The 11,651-nt window shown below is 39.3% G+C and overlaps 1 protein-coding gene across 1 annotated transcript in view; it reads right to left on the reverse strand.

Annotated features, from left to right (window-relative positions):
- adcy2a (adenylate cyclase 2a) overlaps nt 1-11,326 on the reverse strand; it is a 55,458-nt gene extending 44,132 nt beyond the window's left edge. Inside the window, exons 1-2 of the mRNA XM_070834814.1 lie at nt 10,757-11,326; nt 5,875-6,072 (exon numbers count right to left, since the gene is read on the reverse strand). Of these exons, the coding sequence (XP_070690915.1) occupies nt 5,875-6,072; nt 10,757-11,311 (753 nt within the window). The 5' untranslated portion in view covers nt 11,312-11,326. The remainder of the gene's footprint in view (nt 1-5,874; nt 6,073-10,756) is intronic.
- Between the last annotated feature and the right edge of the window lie 325 nt (nt 11,327-11,651).

The following is an 11,651-nucleotide window of genomic DNA, read 5'->3' on the forward strand; positions in this document are numbered from 1 at the left end:
GCCTGTCACTTGCAAAAATAAGCACTTCTAGTAGATGTATTTTGACACGTGCAGTTGCCCCAAGGGTTTATGTTGCAGCCATTGCAGATTCTTCTTGACTGTTGGGAGAGGAGAGGTGATCTACTGGACCAATTCCAAAAACCTACTAGTGATTTCCGACCCAAAATATGTCAAAATAGGGCCCAGGTCCAGGTGTTATCCTTAAAGTCAGTTATTTAAAACCCACTACTGTGCATGCTGGCATCTTAGTAACTTATCCACAAGTCCTTTAGTTAGCACTATTTTTCTTTTCTTCGTTTCTTTTTTAATCATGTACAAATATGGATTTTTGAAATTGTCACTATGGCAGCAACATTTTCATTCACTGACTAGCAACAGTAAATTTGTATGAATGACATGGGACACAAGTCATCATCCATAATGAGCTTAGGGATATATATGACAGGTGAGGTGGTGGGAGAGCATGAAGCCCCCGCTCTAATCACTTTTACATTCCCCTACTTCTCATACCTACCTCCTTCGCTACAGCACAGAGAGCATTTAATTAACACTGACTTCTACTTCGCCTCCCTCTGTTTCTTTTCTGGGGCAGTCATCCGCTTAGCAACTGCACAGCAACACCAGCGTGACCACAGATTCAAAGACTTGGTTATTAATATAATTGGCTGATAATCAAATGCAGTGGAATAACCTAAACAGCAAGGAGGACAATTTTACTTCAGGTTGAAATCTGAAATTGTTGGTTGCCTTAATTCTGGTGGCTCTACACGTCATAGTCAACAGAAAATTATTAATTAGTCTGAGTGGTCAATTAATTTTTTCAGACACACTTAAGATGTACACTATTTGATAATCCAGTTAATTTTTAGAGAGCTGACTAACAGTGTTTTGTTACACTGTGGGCACTCAAATAAAATGGTAGACAGTAAATATAGTTCTGTATATAATTAATATATTGTGAGTTTAGACAATTCCTAAGATCCTGAAAATTGAGAAATATTGTTGCAGTTTGCTTTTGTTTTTGACTGTTGTTGACAGACAACAACGGTATCAGTAAAGCTGGCAGTATTGGGTTGAGAAATCTGTGGTATTTTATCTCTACAAATTCATCATAGATTAAAATGATCCCGTTTGCCATCCATCCTGCAGATTTACAGATGGTATCCAGTGTAATCTTTTGTTGCCAACATTCAAGGACCACTGGCATGTCCCTGATATTTATAGTCAATATCATAACCAGGGCTCCAAAACAGTGAACAGTTCAAAGTGGACAAGTTAAAACTTCACATCTCAAGTGCATGATGATCTGCCAGCACACGGTGCCAAACGCACAGCACTTAATGCAGGCGTATGTCGCAGTGCACAGTGTGTGATGCGCATGTACACAACAGCGTGTTCCAAAAATAAAGCGGTCATGAGCGGATTGTTTTAAAAAGCAAAATGAGGAGAGAGAGGAGGAGGCTGGTGGTGACATCGAGAGGTACGACTTAAATGCCCCTGATGATAAAGGTGCAGGGAGAGGCAGACCGACTGAGCCAGTGAAAAACAAAAAAACACCATTTTCAATCATAATTGCCAACACATTGGTGGAAGAAGTACTAAGATCTTTTGCTTGAGTAAAAGTAGTACTACCACGATATGAAATATATTCTGTTACGTGTAAAAGGAGAGAAGAAATGAGTGGTAAAGTAAAAGTAACAAATATTAGCATCAAATAAGTACCAACAGTAAAAGTATTCATTATGCAGTACATTTTACAAAATGTATGCCTCACATCAAATGTATGCATTACCATACATCATGCATGTGTTCATTATTTTAATGCTACAGCTGGTAAAGGTGGAGCTCATTTTAATTTCTTTAAATATATACTTTATATGCTACTTTACATTCAACTGGGTATACACATACAAGCTGTTGATATATTAATAAAATGTATTTATCTATTTATATATTTTGTATTGTTGCAAAGTAAGTAGTGACTGGGGCTGTCAAATATAGTGAGAGTACAACTTTTGTGTCTGAGTTGTAGTGGGGTACAAATGTAAGGTAGAAGAGAAAAAAAAACAGAAATACACAATTAAAGTTGCGAGTCACTGTCAGTCTTTACATCAAATAAAACTAGGGTATCCAAAAAGTGAGAAAGTTGGTTGCATCAGTGCCACCAGTGGAAGAGATAGTCGGGAGCTCTGATCATCAATAAGCCATGTGACAGTCTCTGTCAGTTGGCATCAAGCACAAATAAAACATGAAGTAGGTTCTCCGTTTCCCCCAGCAGTAAAGTATATGGAATATACTGTACACTAAAGGTGGAGCAATGTGAGAGCGCTAATGAGTCATTTTCTTAATTTGTAATGTGGCAGCAAGCCTCTAAAAACACATGGAGCGCAGCACCAGTCAACAATAACATCAGAAAGTGTTAATTACCATGGCTAAGATACAGCAGTCAGAGAGCAGTAATAGCATAATGGCCTGACATTTTAGTGAGCAGAAGAAAGGAATGAATGGAGTGGCGTGTGAATCAGTGCATCTTTAGCTACCTCTTTGTGATAGATGAGGCCACACTAGACATCTGTCTTGCCTACTACTGTTGAATGAGTGCAGCTTTCAAATGATGACGACCTAATGTACTGTGATGTTTTCAATGAGCCCTATGCATCATACAACACCAATGAAGACACTGCTGTTCGTCATACCACATTTAACTGCAAATGTATTGTTGCTACAGAGTGTGATATACATAGCATATTAGGTATATAGTATACTGCACAGAAGTCCTAGGGGCAAGAAATACTCTGTAATATAATATTGTATAGTTGTCATTTTTAACTGTATATTTCGATACATATTTAGCGCATATTTAAACTGGTCTCAGACAAACAGCCTTCTTTGTGCATTTTGACTCGCTGCTGCATGGTATTGAGAGGGCCGCATGGGACATAGTGAGAAAGCCTGCAGGAGTGCCCTGAGAAACTTGATACACAATCGATTTACAGCAGTTTCACACAACACATCTGACAGACTTCCTTCAAACGAGCTGGCTATACGATTTCACCAGTGATATACAATCTGTTTGTGGCTTTCTAATCAAACAGTAATAATATCCCACGCGGCTGCATTAATGCATTTCTGTTGACAACCACAACTCGGTGTCATAGGTTGAGGTTGTTATCAAGTCGAATTCTTTTGTTTCAGTAACTCTAGCAGAAAGCAAGAATAAGAAATACTAATAATATGGAAGGTTCTGAGGTGGCTTACATGTATTACAACAATCATGACCTTTCACGGACAGTTTGTTTTTCCTTCTCAATCTACCATCAGTTGTATCCCTCTCTGAAGTATAAAAATGCAGCAAAGGACATAAATCAATAAAACCTAGAATTAACACCTTTTGGTTGCATGCCTTCGCCAGTTGCAGTTTGCTACGACTTGGCTGGGTCTGCCCAGGCCCAAGAGTAGCGTCATCAATTCAATATCCAACCAAATGTGAAATCCAGTCACAATCTCCCCTTCTGTTCCTAAGCTATGGCGCTGGATAATGGCTAGAAGAGTGTTTTTGCAGAGCATTACGATGTCACTGTGACATTGACCTTTTGTATATAAAACGTCATCTCTTCATCATATTAGACATTTGTATGAAATGTCATAATAAGTATAAGGATTCTTGAGTTAAGGCCAAAAACATGTTTTATGAAGTCACAGTGACCTTGACCTTTGACCATCAAAATCTAATCAGTTTATCCTTGAGTCTAAGTAGATGTTTGTGCCAGATGTAATGAAATACGCTCAGGGCGTCCCTGAGATATTGTGTTCACAAGATGTGATATCACAGTGACCTTTGACCTGATCAAAATCGAATCACTTCAAATTTGAAGAAATTCCCTCTAGGTATCACATTCACAAGAATGGGAAATTCTGTCAAAATTAGTGAATGATTTCTTGAGTTATGGTCAAAAATGTGAAGAAAAATGTGATTTGTGAGGTCTCGGTCACCTTGACATTTGACTTGTTATCTCCAAAATCGAATCAGTTCATCCTTGTGTCCAAATGGATGTTTGTGCCAAATTTGAAGGAATTCCCTGAAGGCATTCCTAACATATCGCCTTCACGAGAATGGGATGGACGAACAACCCGAAAACACAATGCCTCCAGTCACGGTTGTCACCTGTGTAGAGGTGTAAAAAGTATGTGCATAACACCTACAGTGATAAAAGCCATTAAGTATTCAGCGTAAGGCATACATAAACAATACTGTAAGGGAATTTGGATTAACCATGAAATGTGACTAAACATATTTTAGCAAATAAAGTAGTCCAAGAGTAAGACACTGGAAGACCACTTACTCAATCCAGCAAATAACCCAACCTCAGATTTCTTTCTTTGTTGTATACTCTTAATTCTTCCTTTTTCAATACTTTAATACAATAAATGTTATTCCAGGTTCTGGTATTAGATATAAATCCTATGTTCTTCTTATCTTCAAATAAATAATTCATATTAACAGCTTTTTTTAATGCTGGTGAGTTCATCAGCATCTATATCACCTTTTTCACATTAGTTTTTAACGGTACGTGATTTTATGATTAACGGACTGGAATGGATTTATTTGATCAGCTAATTTGATTTAACATTTACAGAAAAAGTGCTTAACAAGTATTATTTTACATGGTCATGCCAGTTAAGGCAGGACAGATTCGTTAAATTCCAATATCAATTGTAATTTTGGATTAAATGTAATCTATAATATCCGTAATATTCATGAAGGCTATGTTATTTACTGTTTTTAAATGGACAAGATCAAAGTTGTGGATCTGGTGTCAAGCCAAAAAGCCTGACACATAATATATAACTGTGATGTTATACCTTTTTAAATGGTTACATTTCAAAAATGCAGTTTTTGTCTCAATAATACATGTATATTCATCTGATATAGATTTTATTTGTCTTTTTCTTACAGTCACAGATATTATATTTATCTAGTAGCACTCGCTGAGACAGAAAGAAAAAGACAAAAAATGATGAAATGTCAGGAAGCACTCAAGCTTGTACGTGATCAATCCAAAACTTAAAAGACACCCTGTTTTAGAATCTAGGTCAGATATCACAAGAGATTAAATGAAATCTTAAGGAAGGAGGGTTTTTTTCAAGCAATCTGAATCCCTAAGTCTTGTTTTACATTTATCCATGATCTCTATAACGACACTTCACAGTACAGACAGGAGAGAATCTACATTCCACATTCATCATAGACTTGAAAACCACATTTGGTTTGGCCAGCAGTTGTATCAGTTTAGGTATTCGATAGAGGCCAACTCATGCAGAGCTGAAAACAAGTAAATAAAAGCCATGTCATATCTCTAGCTCCTTTTGCTACCAGATTTCATGCTGTAGTCTGGCAATCAGGGAAATGTTGTTGGACAAGTATTATACTTGTTAGACCTGAGAAAGAATAAATATGTCCTCTGACAAGTGGAAATAATCAAAGTATGTATATGGTTGGGGTTATCTGGTTAAGTTTCGCAAAATATGCACTTCCAAAGCCAACAAAATTCCCACAGATGTTGTCATACACCACAGGAGACCTCAGCTGAGTTCAAGAGAAAAAAAAGAGCAAGGGAATGAAAGAAACATGCATCAGCAACATCCAAAATCCACTGGCCTAGATTTCTATCTTATCCCTTACCCCCATACTGTACTGTATATTCAAAGTTGTCATTTACAATCTGTATTTGCATTGGTTTTTCCTTAAGCCACTAAATCTCTCCTAAAACGACCCAAGATAACAGCAAAAACAAATCAAATAAACCACAGAATGTGCCACATGTTCCTCTACAACAAAACAAATTCATCACAGACCACATCTCTGAGTCTTACCTGATCCCATGGACAGATGATCCCACCAGAAAACATAAAAAGGTAACCCATGGCAACCAAGCAGGCCCAGATGACCAGGGAGAAAACACGTAGAAGCTTCTTAAAGATGGACTCAATGCAGACGAGTACAAACACAGCCAGGAAGATAGCCAGCGCTGTGGGCACAGTGATTACAAAGGCCACATGGTCCTCAATGTTCTGAAAAAGAAAAGCATTGAAAAATAAGAGACAGAGAGAGACATGTGGACAGACAATTTAAGAGAGGGGGGGAGAGACAATTTATCATAGAAATGAGGAAGTAATTAATTAGAGAGAATCATAGTGTAGGTTTGCCTGAGAGAAATAAACAGAAATGAAGCAAATTTAGATGACAGAGACTTCTCCGGGGGGGGGGGGGGGGGGGAACAACCTAACTGTGTTATTAAAAAAAACTCCTCTTCTTGCTCCGTCTTTCCTCTTTAGTGTCCTGAAAATACAAACAACCAAGGCAGACATGTGACTCACCCAGAGAAGCAGTAAATACAGAATAAAAACAGACTGTCCCCTGATTTTTCTGCTTTTAAAACACAGCAAGGTGTTACTAAGATAACCCTTTTTGATAGATGTAACAAATGCTCTGTATGTCCTTCAGAGATTGTGCCAAGACTCAGTATGAATGAGAGATTGTAAAATGTCATCTCACTACAAAATTTACAGAGACTTAAGAGGGTAAATTGATAGTGGACAAAAACAGAAAAGGTAAAATGGGAAATAAAATAAAATACACCTTCTAAATGACCTGCATCAAATCCTTCAGGTTTATATATAATCATATAGACATGCAGTTACTGTATGTTTTTCCAGCACTCTAATTACACAATTACTATTTACTGTTGGATATTTTTGGGTCAGATTTGTCTACTTTATGTTTATTTAGTACATGTATTAAACATGAGTATGCGTAGTATAACCCTGTGGGCTGCTTTGCCTGTCATCCTGGGAGAGAAAGAAATACCATCAATCCTGTTCCTGTACATTGTCTCTATGAATTAAGTATTCACTGACAGAGTACCACGTAGCACAACGCTGAAATTATTTTAACGAGTCCAATCCAGGGATCCATACTCCCTTTTCTGCATAACTGTAAAAGGGAAAAACCTTTATACTAACAGAGCATCGTATGGGATGAGGAAAAACCCTAAAAAGCTCCCACTGTTAACTAGTGGCAAAGTTGAAGCCACATCCATAATGGATTTGCTGCTGCCTTTCTGCAACACACTTAGATCTGAAAGTTCTAATAAAAATTTCAGGAGTTTCTTCAAGGTGGATGCGGGAGGATAGCACAGTGAAATGAGTCGTTTGTGCAGCCTGCCTTTGCCAGGCTTCATCCAATCATTACTTTTCCAGGAGTGTAACAGGGGATGGAAAAGGGTCAGGACATGGTTATGGCAGCACATGTGTCACATCCTCACCAGCCACACGTGACTGTTTAGGCAAGAAAATCTGTGAAATACACTACCAGTCAAACTTCAATTCAAATTCAACTCTAAATAGTAACATAATATATTATTGGGCTTGTGCTGATTCCATCTTTTTATTTAACATTAAGGTTGGTAATCTGCTGACTCTTGTTCCCTAAAAGGGACCTCACAGCCTTTTTGCCCTTTAAAATACCCAAATATCCACTGTGTAAATTACACATCAAAATCCAAATGAATGAATGGATTATTATTATGGATTACTTTAAAGTTCTTTTTCAAACTAATGTTGTAAATACAAACAATCATGCACACAGTTCTTTCTAATTAAATAATGTGCTGCTTTTTTTAATCACTGCGGTCACTAATCACGGAAACAGATTCTTACTCATTCCATAAAGTCTTTTTATGCCCGTCTATCTCACAATGTTTCTATTTGCATTCGTCCTTTTCCTCTCCATCTCTGTCTCGTGCCCGTCTTTAGCCCACCCCCACCTTCCCTCTGTCTCTTTCTCATGCACACAGTCAATGCACTGGGACAGGAGAGGATATGTGTGTCTGCAGAGAGCCACAGAGAGTTTGTCTCGCCCAGAGCAGAGCTCCAAAACAGCACAGGATTTAGGTCATCTAGCCAGCAGGATGGAGGGATGATAGGATACAAATAAGAGAGAGAGAGAGAGAGACAGAATATGAGGAGGTGAGAGATGACACAGACACAAGCATGTAGAGAAATAGGGGATGATGGAGGGGAAAAAAAGAAGGGAGCAGCAGTATCCAACACAGGGATGAAACAAACAAAAAAAAGAGACAGAGCAGTGGCCTGACAGGGGAAGGCATTTACTGACATGCTTTTTTGTTGTGAGCCCAAAAAACCACTGCTACCCCAAGTGCAGAATTATATTCTCAGTGTCTGATTGCAGGGAAATATTTTCCACTAAACTGGGGATTTCAAAGGCCTTCTTTTCATTTCTGGAGCACCCGTGTTTCAAATTCTACATTAATACTTAATGCTTTGGCTGCTGGTTAACTTCTAGTTTCACACTTTACCACAGCTTTAACACAAATGCTGCCAGCTGGATGATATAATTAATCCAGATTAGGTAATTCATTGGTGCAAACCCCAGTTGTGGCGAAGGTATTGAGTCAAAAGAATGCAGTGTGTAAGCGGTTATTAAAACACAATCAATTATCAGAAAAGCTGCCAGATTAAATATGATTCAAACATTGCTTTCTCTTCTAATCGTTTAGATAATTAGTCAACAGATGAAATCCGTTAAGCATGAATGTCATCGTTTTGTCTTGATCGAATGGAAATGCAATGGCATGCTCTCTCAACCTCGGCTGGTTGTAGGGGTGTAACTGTACATGCGTTTGGAACGAAAAGTTTCGATATGGGTCTTTTGGTTCAGTAAACACTTACCAGATGGATGCAGCATTGAACTTTTCTGAGCCAGGCCTTGTAGTTAGGGCAAACTAAGACAAGCCAGAGTTTGAAGATCCTCCAGTATCATTATGTCACTTATTTGGGTAAATTACGGTTTCCCAGTTAACAGCAATGATAATAGACAAAGACAGGTGGATCAGCTGAAAGCTAGACCATATGCCGGGACTGTTCAACTGTGACCTGGTTTCCCTCTGGCTGTTCGTCGAACCTCATCGCTCCTTTGAGGCAGCATCACCCGAATGTAAAAATCAGTGGTATAAGGGAAAAACAGAGTGGAGTGCAAACCCAGGGCCCTGTGGCATTTAAGCAGCCTCTCGTTAACAATTCAGACTGGGCCAAAGCAATAAAAAAAATGCCATAGCTGTTTTAATAGCAGCGGTTATGCGACCATGCTAAACTGCGAACGCAGCTAAGAACGCAGGTTTTAAACACATTTAAGTCCCATTATAAAGTTCCTTATCGTCCACATTTCAGCAAGCAAATCAGCCAGCACTTTATAAACAAGCACAAGCTACAGTCCCCCACAACAATTGTAAAGTTCAAGTGCAGCAAATTTTTCTTTATGGATATTTATGCTAGTCTTATGTATTTTTATTTATTTGAAAGATTTATTTTGATTTACTTTTTACTTAAATACATTTTACTTTTTTATTAGTAGGTTGCCACCAGTTGGAACAGCACTGAATTTTTTGGTTTTTTTTTTTAAATTCAAGAAACAAACTGCCAAAGAACCAATTCTATCTTTAATCTTTATCCCCCACTCTACTGAAAACCTACCGAACCGTGAATTCAAAACCGAGGTACGTACCCAACAGTGATTGTCGTGCAACGATACACCCCTAGTTGGTTTAACATGTAAAACTTTTCATTCCATTTTCATTCAGTTTTGTACGTTTAGCTGTAATACCTGTGTGTTCCCAATGTTTAATTGTGGTGAGTCTGAATCTGGTGAATTTCGTAATGTGCAGGGTGTGTGCCAGTGCCAGTGCTCTGTCAGTCTCTTTCAGTGTGTTTTAGACTAATCCCTTCTTAATAGCAGACTCAGCAGAGACAGGGAATGGGAGAGGCACTCTCCTAATGCAAAAATGTGATGAGCTATAATAAGGTTATGTTAGTATATCTTCTAAAATCATTTGATTGTGTTAATATATATTTATGTTCTACAATCTCTCCTTTTTTGGATGCATTTAATTAGGCAGTTAAATCACAGCCAATCTAAATTACAAATATTATTTTGCATCCCCCCAATTCAGAATTAATGTATTTGTATTTTACTAAACTATACACTTCAATGTGGAATCTATTTCATAGAGTGGCTTGGCTTCACTTCATTGATTTTTTCAGGTTTTTAGAGCAAAGATAACCCCGTGAAAATAGTGACAGAGTGAAACAGATCTCCTTTTTGTAGTTCAGTCAACCATGCGCACAGACAATAACTAAGCCCCTTATTCCCCCCCTCACTTTTATCTCACCCTTCTCTTCACATTAGTGCTGCAATGAAGACTGCATGCTGTGACAGTGTGTGTGTGCATATAGGTGTTGCACAAGCTTGTAAGTGTTTAGACGTATGTGTGTGTATCTGTCTAGGAAAGAGGGGAGCTCATGGGCTGCGTTTCACAAGCTGGTGGATTGGATGTGTGTGTGTGTGTGTGTGTGTGTGTACGTACATAAGCACATTCGTTTGCACAGTTCAAGTGACCCTATTTCTATGCATACTCATAGAGATTGTCTACAATACCTGTGTGTGTGTCACATGTGCCTTAACGCACCCATCCACACTGTTTACAGAGCTTAACACTTGCCATGAATTTCTTGCACAATGTCATTGTAATTTGAAGCTCACACAAAGAGATGTGCAATGTATCATGCTGGAATATTATGCCATGCAAATGTTTGTATAGTTTCGGATGGTTGTTTGTTTACACATTTGTAATATGTATGAGGTATATGTGTGTCTGCATGTTGTGAGTGAGCAGCTTACCAGTCCCGAAGCAAAGAACACAGTCAGCAGAGCCAGGCAGGCTCCCATCACTATGAGCAGCAGAAACACAATCAGAGGATGCTGCTGGCTCATACAGTAGTAGGACTCATATAGCCAATCCGGGGACCTGTTCCTCTTCTCCTGACCTCCTCCTCCTCCTTTATCCACTTCACCTGACTCCCCTGCCCGGTCCAGGAGATACCGCTTCCTCCTTATTGCCTCTTGCCACATGGATCTTGGAGCCGAGAAGGAGGAAGAGGAGGGAGAGAAACTAGAGGAGGCAGAGGATGTGGTCACTGCTGAGGTATTAGTAGTTTCCACCACAGATGAGGAGCAGTTGCTCTGTTCCGCTCTCCTGCTGTTGTTGTTCCTGTTGGGGACCCTGGTGTGAGAGCTCCTGATCTCCAGCGTATCCTTCGGTTCCTCCTCCACCTCCTCTCTGAAGTCCTTCAAGCGGAGACAACTGAGAGCTGAGGCTGAGTCTGAGTATGAGTCAGAGGCAGCCTGCGCTGGCCGGAGGGGTGGCAAGAACGCACCAAGGGTAGAGCGCAGCATCCTCCTCTTTCTCCTCCTGCCAACATGTTGAAGCGGGAAATGAAGGGGGAGCGCAGAGACTGAGTGCTTTTTAGAGTGAGAGAGAAAAGTGGGAGGGAAGTGAAGGGAAAGGGGAGGGAGAAAGGGCTAAGGGGGAGGGGAGGAGAAAAAACAAGGTGCAGCAGCAGGAAGAAGTCAGCAAGTGAGAGAGAGAGAAGAAAATAAAAGAAAAAAAGAGGAGATATTACGACACTGGCGTTTATGCAGTATTCATGCAATGAGGAACACATTTAAGCTAAATCCCGGAGATGATGATGATTTTCAGAACTGAGATGACCCACACAATCACACCTCCATACAG

This window comes from Pempheris klunzingeri, chromosome 8 (genome assembly GCF_042242105.1).
Source record: "Pempheris klunzingeri isolate RE-2024b chromosome 8, fPemKlu1.hap1, whole genome shotgun sequence".
Lineage (NCBI taxonomy): Eukaryota > Metazoa > Chordata > Actinopteri > Acropomatiformes > Pempheridae > Pempheris > Pempheris klunzingeri.